The sequence below is a fragment of the Panicum virgatum genome, chromosome 2K (genome assembly GCF_016808335.1).
Source record: "Panicum virgatum strain AP13 chromosome 2K, P.virgatum_v5, whole genome shotgun sequence".
Taxonomy (NCBI): Eukaryota; Viridiplantae; Streptophyta; class Magnoliopsida; order Poales; family Poaceae; genus Panicum; species Panicum virgatum.
Window position 1 is genome coordinate 20,819,559 of NC_053137.1, and position 23,554 is coordinate 20,843,112.

The 23,554-nt window shown below is 45.5% G+C and overlaps 3 protein-coding genes across 4 annotated transcripts; 1 reads left to right on the forward strand and 2 right to left on the reverse strand.

The window, feature by feature from the left end:
• Positions 1-213: 213 nt before the first annotated feature.
• On the reverse strand, positions 214-7,468 carry LOC120671281 (probable uridine nucleosidase 2). The gene is made up of 9 exons (XM_039951580.1): positions 7,166-7,468; positions 2,554-2,669; positions 2,404-2,463; positions 1,779-1,961; positions 1,581-1,685; positions 1,395-1,491; positions 1,181-1,288; positions 621-756; positions 214-527 (listed from the first exon to the last, which is right to left on the reverse strand). The coding sequence occupies exons 1-9, from the start codon at positions 7,248-7,250 to the stop codon at positions 419-421; spliced, it is 999 nt and encodes a 332-aa protein (XP_039807514.1). The 5' UTR covers positions 7,251-7,468; the 3' UTR covers positions 214-418.
• Positions 7,469-9,774: 2,306 nt separating this feature from the next.
• LOC120671290 lies at positions 9,775-11,493 on the reverse strand. Its single transcript, XM_039951590.1, has 2 exons — positions 10,654-11,493; positions 9,775-10,566 (listed from the first exon to the last, which is right to left on the reverse strand). Exons 1-2 carry the CDS (start codon positions 11,485-11,487, stop codon positions 10,516-10,518), a joined length of 885 nt encoding a protein of 294 aa, XP_039807524.1. The 5' UTR covers positions 11,488-11,493; the 3' UTR covers positions 9,775-10,515.
• A 6,367-nt stretch (positions 11,494-17,860) lies between these two features.
• Positions 17,861-22,916, forward strand: LOC120671299 (R3H domain-containing protein 2-like). 2 transcript variants are annotated; one of them, XM_039951608.1, is made up of 5 exons: positions 17,861-18,342; positions 19,101-19,821; positions 20,298-20,670; positions 21,688-22,345; positions 22,428-22,916. In XM_039951608.1, the coding sequence occupies exons 1-4, from the start codon at positions 18,063-18,065 to the stop codon at positions 21,733-21,735; spliced, it is 1,422 nt and encodes a 473-aa protein (XP_039807542.1). In that variant the 5' UTR covers positions 17,861-18,062; the 3' UTR covers positions 21,736-22,345; positions 22,428-22,916. The 2 variants fall into 2 exon arrangements, with proteins under 2 accessions (XP_039807542.1, XP_039807535.1); XM_039951601.1 differs by lacking the exon at positions 21,688-22,345 and having other exon boundaries at positions 17,869-18,342; positions 22,428-22,518; positions 22,550-22,892.
• The last annotated feature ends 638 nt before the right edge of the window (positions 22,917-23,554 follow it).

Genomic DNA, 23,554 nt, shown 5'->3' on the forward strand with positions numbered 1-23,554 from the left:
TCAATAATTATTGGAGAAAAGGAAAAAGTTTTGGGAAACCGCTAGAGTATATTCTCCCCAATACTGTCGGTATACGGTGGAAAGGGAGTTGCTGTAGATGCTCTATCTAACAGACGTCCAACCGTGTTGCCAATTTGGGCGCATGCACGAGACATCTGAAACTGATTTTTTTTTTCCGATAAAGGAAAGCTTTGTGAACCCAAGATCATTACATCGAGTTGAAATAAAGACCTTGACTCAGTCCCAAATTGATTTGCAGTCCGGAGGTATGGACTCGATGATTCTGAGAATAGCCTTTGCAGTACGTCAAATGTTGATGCATCGCAAATTTGGTGCGCATCAGGGGCGACAGGGCGCAGACAGCGCAACGCTCGGATTGTCACGGTACAAACAACTCACGTTAACCCAGCTGATTTCGTCACTCTCTGGTGACGAGCTCCTTCACAAACGCGACCATCTTGGGCACGTCAACCGTCCACGCGACCGAGATCGGCGAGTAGCCAGTCCACGGGTTCTCCGAATTCCACCTGCACCAATCAACAGATGATGCAGCAGCAAGCCATCATCAGTGACAAATCACCAAAGAATACAAAGAAAGCAACGGAGAACCAGTCGCCTACTTCTTCAGCAACATGTCCATGGAGGTATGCCCGGCGCAGATGCCCTGGGTCTCCACCCTCACCACGCCCTTCCTGAACGTGAACAGATCCGGGCGAACCAGCGCCGCGAAGCTCACAGGATCATGGAGGAAAATCACTGAGCCAAACGCACGAACTATGAGCTGAAACCATCCAGAGGCTCTGAAGATGGCAACGTACAGCGCAAAGATATTGGCTCTGTTTGGATCACTCTAGCATCCTAGCGCGCACATTTCCCGAAAAAAGAATCTCGTATGCATAGAGTACTAAATGAAGTCTATTTGTAAAACCTTTTTAGGAATGTGTAACTTTTCGCGATGAATCTAATGACGGTAATTAATTGATAATTGGCTACAATGATGCTACAGTAACCATTCTCTAATCACGCGGTCAAAGGCCTCATTAGATTCTTCAAGGTTCCTAGCGCAGGGTTCTGAAATTATTTTTGCAAACTGCCTTTATTTAATACCCTTAATTAATGATCAAAGTGTCTAGCATGAACTTCCTAGCATGAACCAAATAGGGCCATTGTTGCAGCGTACCAGGGGCGCCGTAAGACTTGATGTGCCAGTCCAGGTAGAACTTGCACACGTCGCATAGGAACTGCGCGTGCTTCCCTTTCGAGTTCCTCAGCTCCAGGAGATCCTTATCTGCAAAGTTTCGTCAGGTTCAGCACTTCTACTTCCCATGGTGACTGGAACGAAAGGGGGTGACACAATATTGCTTCAGGATTCATTCAGCAAAAAGATCAAGGACCTGTGAAGCTGACTTGTGTTGTGATGTTGAGGCCAACCACGTAGATTTTTGCCCCAGAAGTGAAAACTATATCGGCTGCCTCCGGGTCACTGTGGATCTGAAAATGGCAAATGAAAACTTTCGTTAGGCCCGACAAGTCACAGTTCAGACTTCTCCTAGCATAACGATACGCCTGATTGGCATTACATTTGCTTCAGCAGAAGGTGTGGCATTTCCAGCAGCAAAGAAGGCTCCACCCAGCACAACAATCTTTTTCACGTTTTTCACAAAGGAGGGATCCTTCTTGATAGCCTGAAAAAATATTGTTTCGCAATCACCACCATCAGCAATCAGTAATATACTATAAACTCTGAAAATTTCTATGGCGTCAGAGAAAGAACATACCAATGCTACGTTCGTCAGAGGGCCCAAGGCGAGTATGGAGACCTCTCCCGGAAACTGCGAAACCTTATCAACCAAGAACTCAGCAGCGCTTTGGTCAACTTTCTTGATAGTGGGATCAGGAAGCTCTATCTCCCCAAGGCCGTCAGATCCGTGAACAAAGTCGGCAACACGCGGCTTTCCTCCCTATTCACAATACAAGATGTGAATCAGTCCATGCTACATAACTAAATAAACTACCAAACTCCAGCAGATGATGTATGATGTATCAAGGTCGTTTTCCATGGACTTGACGTCAAATGATACAGATGAGCAGGTCTGCAGGTAATGCAGATTTGCATGATACCCGAAATTTCCAGGCTTTGACTTTGGTTCCGGTTGAAGTAACGCTTTTTAAAATGAAAATAAAAAAATGGACCCTAAACTCACTGAAGAAGATTTTATACATTCAAATAATATACATGATATAGTTACATTGATTCTTTTCCATATAATGCCTTTGAACCAGGAGCACGGATAAAAACAGCAGTAGATTAATGCCACATGAAGGAACACAGAATCTTCTGATCTCACAACTGTTCCTAAGACATGCGCCAGCAAATTGAAGTACATGAAGAATGAACAATACCTTTAGAGGCTCATGGCTGCCCTCTGCTACTGGAACCTCAGGATGGCCTGCCTTCTCGCACTGTCAGTCAGTTTTAGACAAAGCAGAATTAGTAAGAAGAAACAAAGTGGAAAAGGAGCGTTTGCCATGAGAATGTGTGCTACTACTTACCAGGATCAAGGCATTGCGTGTGGCGTGCTCCGTTGTGCAGTTGCCGAAAATGGTGGTGAGCCCTAGCACTTGCACGCCCGGCGACTGAAATGCCATCATAATTGCTATGCTGTCATCTGGAATCAGAGCATGGATACATTAAGCAAACAAACAGTGACTGTAGGCCTGCAATTTCAGTAGCACCCACCATATCTCACTGCAAATTAACCATAATGATGATACATACAAAAGTTTAAAGGGTGAGCAGGTGAATCTAAAGATGGATATACGATCCTGGTCAGCATCCAAGATTCATGGAATTGCCCAATGGCTGCACTCGTCATACTCCATACTTGGATACCTCTTAAAAAAAATCTACCTAGGGGAGGAAACTGCCCCACCATTTTTTCATTAAAAGGAAGCCCTACCGGCTTATCCAGGTACAGGGCCGGCCCTGACTTTTTGGTGGTCCGGTGCGGAAAAAATAATGGAGGCCCCCATTAACTATACAACAACAACATAGTCTTTTTTCCCAAGCAAGTTGGGGTAGGCTAGAGATGAAACCCGAAAGAAATAAGTTCAAGATTCAGGCACATTGATAGCTAGTCTCCAAGCACTCCTATCCAAAACTATCTCTTTAGAGATATTCCAATTCTTAAGGTCTCTCTTAACCAACTCATCCCACGTCAGTTTAGGTCTACCTCTACCCCTCTTTACATTATCGACTCGCTCAAGAACCCCATTACGCACCGGCGCCTCAGGAGGCCTTCGTTGGACATGTCCAAACCATCTCAGCCGATGCTGAATAAGTTTCTCCTCAATTGGTGTCACCCCGACCCTATCCCGAATAACTTCGTTCCGGACTCTATCCCTCCTTGTGTGCCCGCAAAACCACCGCAACATCCGCATCTCTGCTACACTCAGTTGCTGCACATGTCGCCTTTTTGTAGGCCAACATTCAGCACCGTATAACATCGCCGGACGAATTGCTGTCCTATAGAATTTGCCTTTTAGCTTTTGTGGCACCCTCTTGTCACAAAGGATGCCAGAAGCTTGCCGCCATTTCAACCAGCCAGCTGAAATTCTATGCCTAACATCTTCATCAATGTCGCCATTCTTTTGTAGCACCGATCCTAAATACCGAAAAATATCCTTCTGGGCCACCACTTGCCCATCTAGACTAACGTCTCCCCCCTCATGCCTAGTCGCGCTGAAATCGCACATCATGTACTCGGTCTTGGTCCTACTAAGTCTGAACCCTTTCGACTCTAACGTGCGTCTCCACAGCTCTAACTTCCTATTAACCCCTGCCCTACTCTCGTCAACTAGCACCACATCATCAGCAAAGAGCATACACCAAGGGATCTCACCTTATATATCCCTTGTGACCTCATCCATCACTAAAGCAAATAAATAAGGGCTCAATGCTGATCCCTGGTGTAGGCATATGTTAATAGGAAAGTCAGTGGTGTTGCTATCACATGTCCGGACAAATGTCATCGCATCCTTGTACATATCCTTAATGAGGGTAATGTACTTAGTTGGGACTTTGTGCTTCTCCAAAGCCCACCACATGACATTTCTCGGTACTTTGTCATATGACTTCTCAAGGTCAATGAAGACCATGTGCAAGTCCTTCTTCTGCTCCCTATATCTCTCCATCAATTGTCGTATTAAGAAAATCGCCTCCATAGTTGACCTTCCAGGCATGAACCCAAATTGATTTTGGGTCACACTTGTCACTCTTCTTAGGCGATGCTCGATAACCCTCTCCCAAAGCTTCATCGTATGGCTCATCAGCTTAATCTCACGGTAGTTAGTACAACTTTGAACATCGCCCTTGTTTTTGAAGATAGGTACTAATATACTTCTCCTCCATTCTTCCGGCATCTTGTTTCACCGAAAAATGAGATTAAAAAGCTTAGTTAACCATACTATTACTCTATCTCCTAGGCATCTCCACACCTCAATGGGAATACCATCAGGGCCCATCGTTTTACCTCTCTTCATTCTCTTCAAAGCCTCCCCGATCTCTACCTCCTGAATTCTCCTCACAAAACGTCTGTTTGTATCGTCAAAAGAGTCATCTAAGTCAAGGGTAGGGCTCTCACTCTCCCCATTAAACAACTTGTCGAAGTACTCTCTCCATCTATCCATGATCTCCTCATCCTTCACTAGCAGTCGATCTGTCCCATCCTTAATGCATTTGATTTGGTTGATGTCCCTTGTCTTCCGCTCGCGGATCCTAGCCATCCTATAAATGTCCTTCTCCCCTTCTTTCGTGCCTAGCCGCTGATACAGGTCATCATACGCCTTACCCTTTGCTACACTCACAGCTCGCTTTGCAACCCTCTTCGCTAATTTATAGCCCTCGATGTTGGCTGCACTCTTGTCAAGATGGAGGCGCTTGAAACACTCCTTCTTCTCCTTAATAGCCCCCATTAACTATAAAAATATAAAAAGTCAAATTGGCAATCGGCATGACAAGCAGGTGGCGAATCGGCGATCTGTAGACAGCGGCGGCGTCTCGCGAGGATGTCAAAGAGGCACTGAAGTGTATAGTTGGGCAGATGTTAGAGAAGTTGTCGATTGGTCTTCCTCTCTATCAAGTCAGCGCGCATCTTTGTTCCTCCAACTGGATAGAGATGTCACGCCCAACAATACAGATTACAAAATTTAGGAGATTATGGGTCTGTTTGGATACATAGAGATAATAGTTATCCCTCGCCTTTTAGCTCCAAATTATCCAACTTGTTTGGATGCATGAGGGATAATTTTGTAGATTATCCCTCCCAAAATCCTTAGCCCCTCCAAGAGGTGATAATGGGGCTAATTTTGTATGGACCCCACAAAAAATGTGAGTATGCACACACACACCTAGACATGGGAATGAGAGAGAGGTGGGCATTACCCCATGGATCCAAACAACCTACATTAGACTAATGCTTAGCCTACTAATTTAAGACTAAACATTAGCTCTCAAAATTAGCCCTGCGCTAATATTCCAAACAGAGCCCATGCCAAATACTTAGATGATCCGAGTGTCTTTCAACACCTAAATGAGCTAGCTTATGAGCACAGGTGTTACTTATGACTTGACATACCTCTTAACATCCCGAACTCTGACCCCATGCCCGAGAGTCAAGATGGCAATGGGTACCCGAAACCCGAGTACCCGACGGGTTTTACCCGATAAGAAGACGGGTATGGAATGAGTTTTCTACCCGTGGGTATATTATTGGGCAAAATCTTGTACCCGTCGGGTATGGCAGGTACGGGTGCGGATGTATACTACCCATACCCGCCTACCCGCGGGTAAGAAATACCCGCACAAAAAAATAAGCCATCTTAAGTGTCTAACTCATTTTAGCCCATATGGCCCATGGATTTGGCCCAAATCCAATTAATCCCTCCTATTATATATATTGTTGAACTCTCCTTCAAATCCCACTCCACACTCACTCCAATTTTAATTTGAAATGAATTATTTTTCATATGAATATGTGATATTTATATGTAATTCTCGGGTATGCTTTTCGGGTACGGGTTACCCGTCGGGTATAAATTACCCGCCGGGTACGGATATGGAAACATTTTCCTACCCGTGTACGGGTACAGGTAACCCGACGAGTAAAACTTAGTTCTAGCGGGTACGGGTATGGGTGGCCAATACCCGACGGGTATGTACCCGTTGCCATCTCTACCCGAGAGGGTCAAGTCTTGCGGCGAGCACAGTGAGGGTTTTTTTTTACCCCAACAATTGGAAATTCGCTTATGATGAGAATCGAACTCAGGACCTGAGGGTCAAGCCTCGCGGCGAGCACAATAGGAGTTTTTGTTACCCCAACAGTCGGAAATTTGCTTATGATGAGAATCGAACTCAGGACCTGTTGGGGCGCGACGTTACTGGCCTGGGCAAGCCAACTCGGCCGCCCAACCTTTCTCACTTGGATACCTCTTGAAGGAAGAGCAACATATTTCGTCCCTCGCTATATAAAAAATATAAAAGTGTGTGTGTGGGGGGGGGGGGGATCTTTAATCCTAGCATCCTCTGGATTTGGTTAGATATGGTCCCACAATGCGCCTCCTTTTTTTCATCTTCTCAAACAGTTGCAAAGTAACGGATGCAGGGGATGCTTAAGAACACTGTAGTTACGAGGGAATATATATTGACTCGGATGGATCCCCTGTCAAAAAAAGTGCCGAGTATACTGTGCATTGTGCTGGTCTCGTAGTACTGGGATAAAGTAGTGCTCAGATGATTTAGCGGGACGGAAAAGGTGAGCAAACCTTTTGCAACGCATCGGGTATTTAATTGACAGGTTGCAGTGGAAGCACAGGCGAGAATCCCCCATGAATCAGAACTGGATCCAAAGGCAATTCGACGAGATTAATTTAGCAGAAGGCTTTGCTGCGCACGTAGAGCAAGGCCAATAGTGGTGCGACTGGACTAATTTGCAGCAGGTAAACTCAGGGTAAAATGTGAAGATTAAAAAAAAAGTTGGAACCGACATGAACAGATAGCGGAGTTCAGTTGGGAGCCAAGCGAGGTGGGGGGAGGCGACCATTGGCCCTCCCTGCAAATGGAAAGAGGTAGAGAGGGAGGAGATTAGGAGGAGGGGAGGGTACGCACCGATGCCGGGATCCGTGTCGACGATGAGCTTCTCCTCCGCCGGCTGCTCGTCGCGGTGGTGGATCTGCCCGTTGCTGGCCTCCATTCTCGGGCTCCGATCACCCTCGGATCCCTTCCCGATCGCCTTCTTCCCGCGGACTCCGTCCGGCTGTGGTCTCCGCCTCTTCTTATAGGCGGGCAGGGAAGACGGCGGCGAATTGATCGGCGGCGAGGATGATGGGAGGGAGGGGCAGGCGGTTGCAGCCTGGACAAGTAAGCACGAGCAGATCACACACGGATCAGTTGGTTGGTGGCGCTGGCGACCGGGCTGGCCGTGCGCGGCAGGGTCATGCGGGCAGCGCCGCCGCGGCGGCGGCGGGGCCGTCCGATCAGAGAAACTCGACGGCGGAGATCGGGACACGTAGGGGGGCCGCTTCGCTCTGTGGCCGTGAGCCCGTGACGTGCGCGGGACCCACCGACGCCGCCGGAGCATTAACAAACGCTTCGCCCAATCGCCCCACGATTTCTGTGGCATCGTGCTAGTGAATAGTGATACTTTGACTGCTAATTACGGTGTCAAATCAAGCCAGTTTACAAAACCAACTTCAGAACCCCGCACTAGTGACCCTAAAGAATCTAATGAGGTCTTTGACCGCGCGATTAGAGGATAATTACTATAGTATTACTGTAGCAAATCGTCGATTAATTACCATAATTAGATTCGTCGCAAAAAATTACACTCATTCCTAAAAAAAATTTTGCAAATAGATTTTATTTGGTTTTTCATGCGGAGAATAAAAAAGGCACGCTAGGATTCTAGCGCCAGAACCAAACAAGGCCTGTGTCTCGGCCATCATTATCATTTCGTCCGGCATGTGGACGATATCATCGTCAGGGATGGAATATCCAAGTCAGCCTCCCTCGCGTGCAGCATGTGCTTGGTTTACTGGATTTTTGAGGGGGTTTTGCATGTAATGGGCTTGTTTGGATACACTAATATCTAGTGTTAGTGTTAGTTTCTAACACAGAACTAACACTAACACTTGAGGTGTTTGGATACTAATGTTAGTTTGCCAATAAAAATACTTTTACAATCATTTGACTTGTTTAAATCCCTTTGCAGCTGGATTTGTTGTGGTCAGCCACTTTGTGGCCTCATCTCGCACACAAACTTCAGAAACAAAATCATCTCCACAAATAATTCATCACAAACACGATTAAATTTAAATGGCCCATACAAATGAGCTGTCGCACTAAAAAATACAAGTCTTGAACGAAAAAAATTACACTCCATTAAACAAATCATAGGCCAACTGATCTCGGAAGACATTGATGTTGACATCCTCGATAAGAGGTTCATCTTCCGACCAGTCGGATTCAGTAGTAGGAAATGGATTATAATTTTCATCTGCATCATAGGCATCAAATTCTCTATCCGCAATTCTACTCTCTCGAATAAAATTATGAAGAGCCATACAAGCAACAATAATTCTCGTTTGCTTGTCCTCCGGAAAACAAGGCATATTCAACAAAATCCTAAATTTCATCTTCAACACTCCAAATGATCGCTCTATGATATTTTTAACTTTGGCATGTGCATGGTTGAAGGTTTCTTTCATACCTTGTGGCGGTGGGTCATTTTGAAATTGCTCCATATGGTATCTTGTACATTTGTACGGTGAAAGGTAGCTCGGCCGGTTGGGGTACCCCGCATCAACCACATAATACTTCCTTGCATATTCCCGAACGAAGGCACACAATGAGACATACATGCACAAGTGTAATTGGACCAAAATTACTGGAAGATAGGTCAAGAAGCGAACCTGGTGGTGGATGTGGAAATTTGTGATGATGTGTAGTCATGGCATCTTTGAATACTCTCATGTCATGTACCGAACCAGACCATCTCGACAATACAAAGGTATACCTCATGTCGAAATCACAAACAACAAGCACATTCTGGCTGGTTTCATTGTGTTTGTTTAAGTATGGAATCCTCTTACTCTTATCCACCACAAGCTTCACATGTGTCCCATCTATAGCTCCTGTGCAGTCGTTGAAGTGTGGGTATATACCAGGTTTTTCTAAGTTTGGGTGCAACTCTGAAAATGTTGGGTCCTTTGGTACAATTATGTCATGTGCTAACCTAAGGAGGCATGTCAAAACTCTGTTAAATGTCCTGCTTACTGTCTCCAAAGACCTCCTAAAACAGTTGTCAGCCTGTCTAACTGACTGTGGTGAACCAACAATCCATAAAACATTGCAAGAGCCTCTACAGATGTCATACCTCTAGTAGCCTTCAACCCATATGACTGGACCAAAGTATTATGTAACCTGTTGAATAGAGGTCTCTCAACCCTATACATGTTGTAGCAATCGGTATCTCGGGCTAGACAATTATGCACCCAATCCAAGCCAGGATCTCCATTGACCCTCGGTAGTTTCACAAAGTAGTTATCAGAGTACATACCCAGGATAGGAACCATTTGCAAAATCATCTTCTACGCCTGGAAAAGATTGTTCTGTCACATGGATATCATCTCATCATCACTTGTGCTACCTCCATCACCTTGTTCTTGCTCCATCAGGTGGCCATGATCTTCTTCCTGCTTAACACATGTAAAAAATTGTCAAAACTTCCACTAAACTTGAAACAGTACATGGAAATAAGTTCAACACATAGCCAAGGTAGTTCATGACATAACACACAGATATAGTTCGACTTTTCTTTAAAAAAAGATATAGTTCGACACAACACATATAGCATAGTTGGACACATCAACACACATATAGCATAGTTGGACACATCAACACACATATAGCATAGTTCGACACATGACACATCAACTGAAGCTCTCCAAGTAGTCCCTAACTACTCCAAATTGTTGTCCCTGCACCATTTCTGGAAGTAACTCAACTGAAGCTCAGGTGTTAATAATGGGCCACAGAAAAACTCCCTTTGGTACTCTTTGAAACAGCTTGGACATAGCATAGACAGACTCAGCAGTCCTCTCAACGCCACACTCAAAGGCCAGCTGCTGACACCTCCCAACAGAAAAGGCTTCCTTCTGAGTTGCATGTTTCTGTATCACCTAATTATTGACTGTGACAGACTCTTTGAAGGTATGGGCTATCTCCTTGACAATCTTGACCATTGGGCTCTTGCTCTTCTTCACTGGACTGGACAAAGTGCTTTGTGTGCTACCGAATGACCTCTTGCTCCTCTGGCTGCTTGTGCCATTAGGTGTTGCTTGAAATGGATCTTCATCTGTAGTACCTACATCCTACCCCTCATTTTCACCATAGTCATCTCCAGCCACGAAGGCTCCACTTCCGTCAATTGTTACCCCTCTCCACAATTGGTCTAGCAACTACAAGTTTGCTGGAGGACCATATTGCAGCTTCTTGAGGTATGGTTTCTTCTGCACGAGAGGTTCACATCACAAAGATATCAGAAACTAGTTAAGATAATAGAGCACAATACACAATTTGGTAGTGAACAACAGTACCTCTATATGTGTTTTCCAAAAATCAGAATCTGCATCAATGGATCCATCTGGATTTCTTCCAAACCCTGTGTGCACTTGCAAGTATCGCCAGAAAGAGTGGGTGTTTTTCAGTATCCCTATTTGGTTCCTCACCTGTTGTTTGCTATAGACCAACCTCTTTCTAGCCAACAAGCCATCAACAATTGCTTGGTACCCATCAGCACTCATTTGTGCACCATTATACGCTCCTGCTATACATTGCACTAGGCATAGTTCTAAAAAGCAAGCATTATTTGCATCAGACCATTGAGCTCGAAGGTCTTGGCTCACCGGGGGACCACCGAAGCTCGCCTCCACGTCTCCCTCCATTTCTTCTTCGTAATTGTCGTAGAGATTGCCAGCGACAGATGCTTGCCCACGGCTGACATTCCTCATTGCACGGGAGCGACGTCCCTGCTGGCTGCCTCCGGCATTCCTCGCTGCATGGCGGGGAGGCATCACGGGGGCCATGGTGGCACGCTGCTGGCTCCCGCCATCGCGACCGTAGGGAACACCGCCACCAGCTCCCGCTGAGGAGGACCCAAAGTTGAGGTGCCGGGTGGAGGTTGGCACCGTCAGTGCGGGGGCCGGTGCGCGCAATGGAGGCGGCACCATGGATGGGTTGAGGTCCACATCGGAGCTCTGTAGGAAGTTCCCGTATGCCCTAAGTCCTGGAAACCCCTCCGCCGCTTGCAAGTTTAGGTCGAAGCCGCCGCTGCCGCGGGAAGTGCTGGCACGCTGCGTCTGGGATGCCCAAGATTGAGTGCCCACATAGTCATCTTCGTGGGCGAGCGGATCGAACCCATCGTCCTCCATCTTCGCTGATCCTGCACACAAGTGTGCACTCAGGCTAAGCCATCCAATTGAGAAGTCACAGTGCAAAGCCAAGGCAAAAATCCAATTAAAGAAGACAGCGCCGGCGATTCACGCCATGGCGGGGGTTGGGGGCGGCGCGTCAACGGGATTGGCGAAGGCGGCGGGGTTGGGGACGGCGGAGACGAAGCCAGCGGCGAGGTTGGGGGCGCCGGCGGCGGGGTTGGGGCGGCGCCGATTCAATCCATGGCCGGGGGGGGGGGGGTGGCGGTGCGGAAGCGACGCGAGTCGCGAATGGGAGGCGAATGGGAGGGGGGTCGGGGTGCAAGGGATCTAAGGGAGGAGAGAGAGATGGGATTTTTTTTTCTGTGGACCATACCAAAACTAACACAAAAAACACATCTTGGAGCTGCTAGTTTTTTTTTGGGTGTTAGTTGCAACTAACACAAACTAACACACCTGTTTGGATATTTAGCTATTAGTTTACTCTGATTTAACACAAACTAACACTAACATAGGGTATCCAAATAGGGCCATGCTTCGCTAAATTTATCGTGGTCTGTATGTGTATCCTAGGAATAATAACTTTCTACGAAATTACTTGTCACATGTGTGGTGCACCAATACTACTTTTACAGGTCTTATGTGATGCTAGTTTTTTTTGGGGGGGGGGGGGGGGGTGCAGCTTGAGAAAAACAGAACAGATATATTTTTTTATTGGTAAGTGCTACCTTTAATCAGTAATACAAACTTACAAAGTTTTCCTACGGAACCTGGAGAAGTCATGCATGGTTGGGTGATGACACGATGTTATGGCTCATGATCACAGCCCCCCATGCAAGCCACGCAACGAGTACATTAATTAACATTTTAAGACCTTTTAGTTTGTGGTTATGGAATGTCATTAGCATACATATACTACTACAGTATGGCCGTGTTTAGATCATTTGGCAAAATTTTTTTAAAAGGGAATCTTGCCATTTCAAAATACTAAATAAAATCTATTTGTAAAAGTTTTTGCACGGATGGATTGTAAATCGCGAGATAAATCTAATGAGCTTAATTAATTAATAATTAATTAATTAATTAATTAATTAATTAATTAATTAATTAATAATTAGCGGATAGTTATTGTAGCACCACTGTTGCAAATCATGGATTAAGTAGGCTCGTTAGATTCGTCTCGCGATTTACAACCCATCCGTACAAAAAGTTTTGTAAACAAATTTTATTTAGTACTCCATGCATGTGTCCAAATATTCGATGTCATGTTTTTAGATGTATTTTTTTTAATCTAAACAGGGCCTATGTTTGGTTGGTGCGAAGCCAAAATCACGGCGAACGACAAGCTGCCACATGGGAACGTGATCATGGCCGTCAGCGTTTCTCATTGGTCGATCCCATCATGTTTGCATGGTGACATGGCTAGCGACAATCAAACATGTTCTTCCAGATCCGGCAAGCATGATCACTCAGATGAAAAAAGCGAGTGGGGTGACAGAAATTAACATATACTCCCTGGGTTCCAAATTATTAGTCGTTTTGACTTTTCTAGATGCAATTTAGAAAAGCCAAAATGGAACGAATGGTGTATGAGCCAATAACATGAGTCACGGAGTGGCAAAAGTATAAAATTCATTTCTTGAAATGACTAAATGGGAATGTTTATACTATGTTCTACAACTTACGTAGTACTCATCCGTTTTTATTTGCAAGTCATATATCATGTTATTTGAACAAGTATAGAATGATTACTCTATTAGTAATCCATTTATGTCATAAAAACATTCTCTAGAAAACATTTGTAAATTTGAATATAATAATAGAGTAACTACCTGTTAAAGGTTTGTCCTGATGATAAATTGAAATGAGTTTGTAATTTTAAATGGGGTGAAAGAACCATGACACCCTAAGAGGAGGTGAATTAGGTGTTTAAAAAATTAATGCTTCAAGCACATATAAAAAAATCTATTTAATTTTCTATCTTGATGTGCACTAGATTTTTTTATATATTGCTATCTCTACTACACAAAAGTTTTGCACTCTAGGTTCCATTCCTATAAAATACACGAGGTGATTCTAGGAAAATTAAACATGGAATGTAAGTGTAAAAAGTAATGCGGAATGTAAATAGGATAGAAAATGCAAACTTCCGGCATGATAAATTTTCACCGTGGTATTGGAAAGCTCTCGCTTTCCTCTAATCCTCGTTGGAGCCCCTCGTGAGGGAATGCTCGGGCTAGTGCCAAGCTCCCGATCAAGTAACTCTGTGGATAGCCAACAGGCCTTCCCCATGCATTGAGTCTCTGCTTGGTCTCTTCCGGATGCTCCACACCGTCTTCACTAGATAGAGCTTCGGCAAATTGCCGAGGGCCTCTCCTCCATCTCACAACTACCGGCGGCCACTCCAAGACTTACAAGCCACGGATTTACAACTCTTGGTTCGCGCAAGCACCAATCATTGTTCGCCTAAACGGTCGTTTAGCCCGTTTAAACACCGTTTAAATGCTACACAGTGGCACACCGTTTCCGTTTAATCGGTTGTTTTCACCGTTTAAACGGCCGTTTTTCCCGTTTAAACATCCGTTTTGCCCAAATAATGGGCTAAACGATAGGTGACCGACTGTTTACTGTTTAGCGTTTAGGATAACACTGTCACCAATACAATAGAGGTGTACAAATCTCACCTAACTCTAGGCTAATCCCTAAAGCAATACGCTAAGCGGTCTAAACTAGCACTAATCAAGCCCTAAGGCTAATGCTAATTGCCTTAATCTTCTCTTGAGCACTTTGGTGGCTAGATCACTTGAATAGCTCTAACACCCTTGAACGTAACTAGTCATGCATTGCTCCAATCGTTGCTCCAACAAGCAAAAAATATACTGTGACGGACTAACACAGTCAATTGATAGGTTGAATCGATCATGTCCTAATGCATCGGTCATAGGCTCATAGCCATTGATTAGCTGACTCCCGAGCCCGTCAAGCCTCACCGACTGATTCAGTGATGCTCCTATGGACATGATCGAATTAATCGGATGTTCCACTAATTCAGTCAACCCTTGGACTTGACTGATTAGATCTTTTTTTTTGCATCACTGAATAGGTTTTGTGCTTGTTTTTTCTTCATTTCTCCGTGAATCATTTCATACTTGATTATTTGAATGGTTTCCACACTACTAGAAAATAGCTTTATAGCACCGGTTTGTAGAAAATAGCCTTATAGCACCGGTTTGTGAGGTTTGTAGAAAATAGCCTTATAGCACCGGTTTGTGAGGCCCTTAGGTACCAGTTTTGCCAACCGATACCCCATAACCGGGACTGAAAGTCCAGGCCTTAGGCACCGGGTAAAAGAACCAGTGCCTAAGGCTCTTGTCATCATAGAAAAATATTGAACTTGGAATTGGTAGCTGGGATTCGAACCCATGACCTCCTGCCTCGCGCGTACCTCATTTACCATCTCACCTACACAGTGCTTGTGATAAGAAGAGAGATATTTTCCTTTTGAAGCAACCCGTAAAAAGCCTTAGATACCGGTTGGTAATACACCACCCGGTACCTAAGGCTAGACATAGGTACAGGTACCGGTTGGTGTTACCAACCGGTATCTAAAGTTTCATACCTTTAGATACCGGTAACACCAACCGGTACCTAAGGCTCACTTATAGGTTCCATCTACTCCAAATATACCGGTAGAAAGATGAACTAGTACCCATGCTAGTATGGGTACCAGTTCATCTTCGTACCGGTACTTTTGGGATGGACCTAAGGCTTGTTTTCTAGTAATGCCATTACATCCTTCGAAGCTAGCAAACACCTTCAAAGGTATATCTTAACAAAACATTAGTCCCAATGGTTATATTGTTATTCAATCACCAAAATTACAAACAATAGCTTTAGTGCCATTTTTCTTACATGGGGCGAGTATAATTTAAAACTTGAGAATTGAATCAATGTATAAATCTCCTAAATAAATGTGAGCAAATGGCTGTGGCAAAGTTGTATATAAATGGTTGGCGGTGAAATATTCGCCTATGTCTGAGAACATAGTATCATATTCATGGCACATTTACATGTAATTTCTTTTTCATTTCTTCAAAAGATGTCCTATTACATCTTTAGACCTCCTGCTTTATATTAAAGAAAAAAAATTAATACAAAAAGATCCCCTCGAAAAGGAAAATTAAATTCATGTATGTATGACTTGATTACTATGGTATTACTGTGATTGGCATAAGTGGCTAAGGATTTTTGTTTTATCATGATTTTTATAAATATATAGGTTGTATGCATCCTATTACGCAGAGAATGAGAGTGTATTCTAAGGATTTATATGAGTCTAGTGGTTACAAGAGTCTCGATAGTATTTCATGTCCTGGGTTTGACTCTCCATGGGAGCGAATATTCTAGAATTTAACGGTGTTGTGCATTCAGTGGTAGGCGACGTTCACATCGACAGCGAGACGTCTGTGGTGACTTCGTTAATCTCGTGGATTTATCAGCTCAGTTTTCGAAGATATTTATAGGAGTAGAGTTGCGTACATGTGTTCATAGGTGTGTGAGTGTGCGTGTGCGTGTGTTATGAGTGTCTGAATTGTACTGTGTAATTTAAAAAAAATATGGTGCTCTGGAATTTTGTAAATCTTCTTTTATATAAAAATAATAATAAAGACGCGAAAATTTTGTACTAGACTGATGAAAGGAGAGCGGACACGATAGTAGGCCCAATAGGCATTGGCTTTGCTTATGGAGCGCAAATGGGACCAGCCCATGCATGTATTCTTTCCGGGTTCCTTCTCAACCATTCTGCCATTGGCCATTGCACTCTCTTTGTAAACGAGGACAACGAAGCCACGCAAGTACGAAAGTAGATTGTGTTTACTTTTTCAAACTCCTCCAAACTTTTCATCACATTAAAATCACATCAAAATATTAAATATAGCAAATGACCTATGCATGAAGTACTAAATGTAGATAAATAAAAAAACTAATTACATAGTTTTGATGTACGTTGCGAGACGAATCATTTGAGCCTAGTTAGCTTATAATAGAACAATATTTACCATAAACAAACGAAAAGTGCTACGATATGCTACAGTGTCCAATTTGACTTTTTTTTACCAACTTTTCAAGTATCTAAACACACCCGTAAGTGAGCCCTGAGCTGAATCATTGATTTGTTGGAATGATGTGTCGGTGTGTGGTAGTAACTTCTGAAGTAAAAAAAACATATTCCAGGAGTATGAGATCATCCAAACGACACGGCAAAGTAAAACATATTCTTTGCCAACAGCAGGCCGGTGCAATGCACGCGCAAGCTCATGCAGTACACATGAATACTGCAGGAAGCAACACAAGGTCCATTGGATACCACATTTAGCAATAAAAAAAATACAATTTCAAAGTATAGTGCACTTTAATTCAATTTTAGGTTAAACTCGTCTAATTTGGACCAAGTTTACATAAAGATGTAACACCAGCTACAATACCAATCAAAATACATTTTAAAGATATATTTCATGATGATTCAGATAAATGAATTTGATATTTTAGATAGTGATTTTTCTATAAATTTTGATTAAAATTATAGAAAGCTTAAATCAGAACAACACTATGAGCGAGGGGAGCAATACACATGGCACCATGTTTAGTGTTTAGAGATGAAACACAATCAAGGTAACGATCACAATGCAGTCGTTCTCATAATGTGAAATTTTTGGTTGACTATTTGTGATACGTCCTAGGTTGCTGTGGAGATTTAACGCCATCACTTGGCATACGTACATGCTCGCCGTCAAACCCTAGTTTAAGCTCATGAATCTTTTTCAACATGACTCTAGAGTGGAAAAGGCGGCTAATACACACCCTCTACATTTTTGAACGAAAAAACAATCCATCTGGATTTTAGGCGAGTGATAGCAGGTGAGAGGAGAGATAATAAAACCCGAAACGCGTTCTAATGAAGGCCGCGGTGACGCGCTTAGTGGCGCCCGTTCAACCATTATGGTAAGCTCTTGTCCAGATCCAACCTATATTATCCAAGGACAACGCGTACGCTTTGGAAAACCGCTGGTGCACGTGGACCCGTGAACTCGGCGCACTCGCACGCCAGCACGCACGAGCGCACGACCCGACCCGACCCCAACACTGCCGAGTGGGATCCGGCGCCAGAGGGACCCGAACCGGCCGAGCCCGGAGCCCCTCCCTCCTGTCTCGCTCCCGGCTCCGCGGTGCCCGCACCCGCGCGTACCGAAACTACCCTCTCCCGTGGCGCGGGTCGCTCACTCGCTCAGCGGCCGCACGGTAAGGGCAGCCTCGTAACTTCCCGGAGCTCTCCCTATCCTCCTCGCCTTCGCCTCAGATTCCTGCCCGTCCCCCTCTATCTCCACCCTCCCCCCTCCCCGCAGCACCAAGCACCGCAGAACCAAACCCTAGCCGCGCTTCCCCCCCTCCAGATCTCGGCGGCCTCCCCCGCCTCATGGCGGCCCTCGCCCCGACAAGCTCCAGCCTCCCCGCCCGCCGCCTCTAGCTCCGGATCGGCCGCGCACGCAAGGCCACAGCTAGCCAGCCAGCCAGCCATGGAGCCCGCCGAGGACGCCGCAGCGGCCGCCGCCGCCGCGCTGGACTCGTGGGAGACGGCCGACATCGACGGGCCCATGAGCCGGCTCATCCTCACCGCGCGCCGCGTGTCCTCGTCGCCCGACCTGGCCGAGGAGCAGCAGGACCCGCCCCCGCCCCCGCCCCCGGCGCCGCCGCAGACGCAGACGCAGGGCCCCGCCGCCGCGGGCGACGATTTGGTCGCCCAGGTCGATCAGTTCCTCCGGGAGGCCCTCGAGAAGCCGCGGGAGAGGCTCTCTGGTAAAAAAAAAAATCGAGCCGTCCTCTTCTCGACTCTTAGCCGCCTTGCGCTTGGGATTGATTTGCTTGTGATGATGCCAAGCTGCTCAATTCACGATTAGGCAGCGAAAGGCTTGGGTTAGGAGTCGTGACAATTTACTCCTTGCTTGTCCTGTGCTTTTTATGGCTGGCCTAGGTGTGTACATGTTGCATTCCTGTCGCTCGTAATTGCGGCGCTTCAAAGTTCAAACCGTATGTGCACATGGATATCTTTGTTTCTGCTTCACCCCTGATGTCTTCGTGCAGTAGCCTGCTGGCTTTGTGTCTGGAAAATTCGACTCATCGCAGTTTCTTTTAATCTGTGTAAACATGATTGGCCCATTAAGGATGACCAGCATCATAACATACTGCTTTTAATCTGTGTAAACATGCCTATATCAAGGATAAGACGTTTAAATTCAGCCCTCAGATAGTAGAATTCTGTATGGCAAATTATGAATTGACGCAGTTACACAAGTCATTGGCTGCTTGGTGCAAGCAAGTTGTACATCCCGTGCTGGATGTTTCGACTAACATTATCTCAATAATCATGAATTGACGCTAAAGAGTTTGCATGCTTGATTGTTTCCTTTTTTGCTTACATGCTTAATTATTTTTTCTTGTTTGCTGTTGTGGTTGCCATATGCTGCCCACACTTGCTGCATTGCATTTCTGTGTCTTCTGAGCTACGATTAGGTTCATGCATGTGGTGGTTGTATCTTACGCCAAACCCTTTGCAGTGCTAAGAATGGAGCAAGATATTTTGAAGTTCGTCCGTGACCCCAGACGGACAGAGTTTGAATTCACGGGTCTCCCAACTTCATATCTGCGTCTTGCTGCACACCGCCTGGGACAACATTACTTCCTCCAGTCCCATGCCATACCAGACAACAGTTTGCCTGATGGAACTGGTTCTCGTATTATTCTCCGTAAGACGTCATCTGAGTGCCGGCTGCCTGCTGTGCGACTTGCAGATATTCCAGTTAACCTGCCACAAGAAGAGAGCAGTACTGTGGCCAAAGTAGCAATCAAGCAGAGGCCTCAAAAGAATTTCCATAGCATTAACAGCTCAAGTCCTCACTCTTCTAGAGACAATCTCCAGAAAAGTGTTGAAGAAAGAAAAGAGGAATACAACAGGGCGCGTGCACGGATATTTAACAACAGCAGTAGCGGTAATGCTGCTGATGGGAGACCTGTTGAGGAAGTGGCTTTGCCCAATACTCTGCTTAGGTCCTCTTCCTTGGAGTTGAACTCAAGCAATAGAATGGGCCAAGGGGCTGAAATTTGTGCAATTACTCTTGAAAGGAGCTTGACTACCACTTCAGCCAGCAGCAGGTCAAACCGAAGCAAGATCGAGAAGGAGCCTGGAGTCAATAGAAACAGGCAAAATAACAGGGTTGCAATTTTCAGGGACCGTGAGTCAGAGCGAAAAGATCCTGATTATGATAGGAGTTATGACAGGTAAATTTCTCATAACATACCTCTTTGCTACTATCATAAATGGGGAAATTCTACCTGGTGCACTATGGACAAGGTCGAGAGCCTTTGTTGTTACTTTTACCATTCTGCTGCATAGTTTCTTATGAACTGATATGGCCTTACCTTTAAGTTTAGTAAGTTAACTTCTACTTAACTATCACCCTATGCATTCAAGCCAACTGCTAAAGTATCAGTTTGATTGCTTTACTAATGATGAGATGCTAGTGAAACATTCCAACTATAGAGATCATGTGAGGAATTGCCAAAAAAAAAAATTAAGTAGACCGTTTTTTGAAACCTGAGTGTAACCTTCTGATGTACTCTTATAGTCCTATCTGATGAAAATGATTAGCTAGCCTGACTTGAGTAACACATTTCAATTAATTTTTTTCTCCTTCACTGTGATAGGTGTACTTGATCCCAGAAATTCCATCACTCACTATTAATGGATTTTACAGGTACATGCAAAGATTTGACCCTGGATTTGGATTTAATGGAGGCCCATACACCATTCAACCCCTGTATGCCCCTGCTGTAAACTACAACACTGAATTCCCCCAACTTGGCTCAGCACACAGATCTCCTGTTGCTGTTGAACAGCAGCCTCGTCCAATAGCTCAGCACATGCCTGGGTCATGGTCAGCGGGACAAGCACCTAATGCAATTGGCTATGGACCTCCAGATGGAGTCATGGCACCTTACAGTCCTGGTCACGCAGGTGCTCCTGTGAGATCTTCTGTTTTCATGCATGCTTCGCAGCAATATGCCATACCTTCACGCCCTGGAGTGCCATTTGTACATCCACCGGAATCCATGGGACCATTTGCACAGGTCTGTGTATGCACTTGCCATCCTGTGTGATTTCTTTGCTGGTCATGCTTAGTGATAACCGCTAGATTACCATCGTAGTGGCTACAATACCGTAGTATATGCTTGGTACTCACTATGGTGGCATGATATCTTTCTAGCTATATTACATTGCATGATGCTCAAATTTCTTTCTAGATATTACATTGCATGATATACTCAAATTCATGGTTTTTAAGGCGTCGCCTAGGTGGCGTCGCCTAGGTGTCCGAGCGGAAAAAAAGCTGGGCATCGGCGTCGCCTTACCATTCCTCGCCTTGGCCGGCGTTCTAGTGCCGCGCTACCCGGGGAGGGAGCTGCGCCACCGCCTCCTGTCCTTCCTCCCCCTCCTCCTCATCCGGTCTTGTATTGGGCGGAGGCAGGGGCTGGCGGCGGAGGAAGCAGAGGCGGGCGGCGGAAGAAGCAGAGGCGGGCGGCGGAGGAGGCAGGTGTGGGCGGCGACGGAGGAGGCAGAGGCGGAGGAGAGCAGCGGCAGTGGCTGAGGAGGAGGAGGAGGAGGAGGAGGAGGGAGGCAGGTAGGCAGCGGCGGCGGCGATGCGGTCGGAGGAGGAGAGGCAGAGGCGGCGGGATGCGGGATGGGAGGGAGAGGCACGGGCGGCCGGTAGGGTTGCAGATAGGGTGGACGAGGGAGATGGGTTCACTGGGTTGGGCTGACTTTGGGCCTGTTTTGCACCTCTAGGCCCAATGATCCTCTATTTTTTTCTTTTCTTTTACAGTTAAATGTACGTGTTTTAGAGGTAAATGCTTGTATTTTACAGGCAAATAAGGCGTCGCCTCGCCTCATGCCTTATCGCCTAGGCGTCCGAGCGGTGGCGCATCGCCTCGCCTCGCCTTACTGCTTTAAAAACCTTGCTCAAATTCCTCTTATGCTTGTTTTAACAAGTGTGGTATAAAACATGTAACTTTGAACAATGTGAAAAATCCTAATATGCACTCGTTAGCTTGATCCGCGCTTGATGCACAATGTCTTTATTGGTGCAGACTCACCAACAACCAGAAGCTAGTTTGCGCTTTGCCCGGCCCCGGTGAGGGGCCCGGGCATGCCTGCACCTGCCAGCACGCGCTCAACATGTCAAATTGGATGATGCATCCAATTTAACTGTTGCTGGAGGACTGCAGGCATAGAGTGACCAAGAAGCGCTGGGCAGAGGCATTCACCCACTCAATCATGCCAGCTTATGCGTTCTTGGTGTTTTTGCTCCCTGCATATTGAGATGCAGGAGGGGCATGATATACTCCATTGAAAGGTACTTGAGGTTCATTGGACAGACTTCTAGGTCCAATGCACAAAGAAGCCGAGAAGTGAAGGGCAGGACCAGTCACCTCTGTGGTGCTGCCAGCTCAATTGCTGTTGCTTGCTCCTCTCAGATTAAGATGCTGGAGGTTTATTGGACAGATCCTTAAGTCCAATGCACAATTCTCAGTGCGGTTGCATGCTGCTCTCAGATTGAGATGCTGGATGGGCCCATCTTGTTGCTTGCTCCTTTGATGGGCCCTTGACTGATGATGCAACAACAACATAGCCTTTCCTTGACTCATGATGATGATGAAAAAAAGATTGGGATGGTGGGTGCTGGACCAGAGAAGAGTTTGGGGGTGATCCACCATGTTAACAGGCAATGGGGAATTGGGGATGCGGGTTAGTGCAATTCTCGTTGCTTTTCTTTCTACCTAAAGCTTTGGTCCTTGGCTCTGCTGTAACAAAGATTAACCACATGCAGTTTCTGATGGGCTGGAAGGAAGATATAGGCACTTGCTGTGTTGGTGGCTACGGATGCGGCACTCTTGAAGATGAGCAAGAGTGAAGACAAGGTTCTTGAAGATGAGCAAGAGTGAAGACAAGGTTCTTCCTTGCCTAGTGCAGCCCTGGCTCGATCAGGACTAGGAAGATGCTGGCGTCTGTTGCTGCCGTGGCTGTTTTAAGATGAGTGTTGTGTTGTACATGAATGTGCGTTAGCTGAGTGACCCAGAATATTTACTGTACTATGTTAAGTAACGACTCTAGGTGGTAAACTGAGATGACTATAAATCATTATGCTACGGCGATTAGTGTTAGTTCCACAATGACGCTAAGGTGGTGCCGACGTGCCGGTACTGGATGTATGCTTTGCTTATCTTTCTGTGCGATGTAAATGACGGCTGTGAGCCTGTGACAATACACTGTACAACAACTGTGTCATGGTATATGTGCAGGTGTGCCGAGTGATCCATGCCTACCTTGTCCACGTAGGCGCCTGCCTGGATCAGGAAAGGATCTTGTGCTCCGCTCAAAAGGGAAAAAACAGTGGTCTTTTTGGTAGGGTTTATTCTTTTTGAACGATTAAAAAGGAATAAACCCTACCAAAGAGACCAACACTTTTGGTAGGCTTTATTCTAACTTCAGCTTTGTGAAAGTAAATCGCAAATGGACAGTGAAATGAGAATGAATCGAGAGAGATTTCCATTGATGTTTGAGTTACTATTTATACAAGATGTACATTAACCGCACCCTAAGGGGCATGAGTTGTCGGCTAAGAAGATGGCAAAGACGACGGACGCACTAACAGAGTAACGGTGAAGAAGATGGCAAAGATGACGGACTCACTAACGGAGTAACGGTGAGGGAAGATGGTGAGCGTCTCGGCACTGTATCTCAAGTGGAGTAGAAGTTTATTTCTTGTCGATGTAGATCGATCTATATTTTTCTTCTCTTCTCTTCTTCTCAGTGGAAGAACAAGTGCTGATAATGTGTAAAAGTAAATCGCGAGTAGACAGTGAAATGAGAATGAACCAAGAGAGATTTCCATTGATCCGTGAGTTTCTATTTATACAAAACATACAGTAACCGCATTCTAAGGGCGCGTCGATT

Coding starts and splice junctions, on each gene's coding strand:
- LOC120671281 (XM_039951580.1), bottom strand. CDS start 7,250: ATGGAGGCCAGCAACGGGCAGATCCACCACCGCGACGAGCAGCCGGCG. Junction 1,492..1,580: donor CACCTTCTGCTGAAGCAAAT/GTAATGCCAATC, acceptor TGCCATTTTCAG/ATCCACAGTGACCCGGAGGC. Junction 528..620: donor ATGGACATGTTGCTGAAGAA/GTAGGCGACTGG, acceptor TGATTGGTGCAG/GTGGAATTCGGAGAACCCGT.
- LOC120671290 (XM_039951590.1), bottom strand. CDS start 11,487: ATGGAGGACGATGGGTTCGATCCGCTCGCCCACGAAGATGACTATGTG. Junction 10,567..10,653: donor TTTGGAAAACACATATAGAG/GTACTGTTGTTC, acceptor CCTCTCGTGCAG/AAGAAACCATACCTCAAGAA.
- LOC120671299 (XM_039951601.1), top strand. CDS start 18,063: ATGGAGCCCGCCGAGGACGCCGCAGCGGCCGCCGCCGCCGCGCTGGAC. Junction 19,822..20,297: donor TATGATAGGAGTTATGACAG/GTAAATTTCTCA, acceptor TGGATTTTACAG/GTACATGCAAAGATTTGACC. Junction 20,671..22,427: donor CCATGGGACCATTTGCACAG/GTCTGTGTATGC, acceptor AACCACATGCAG/TTTCTGATGGGCTGGAAGGA.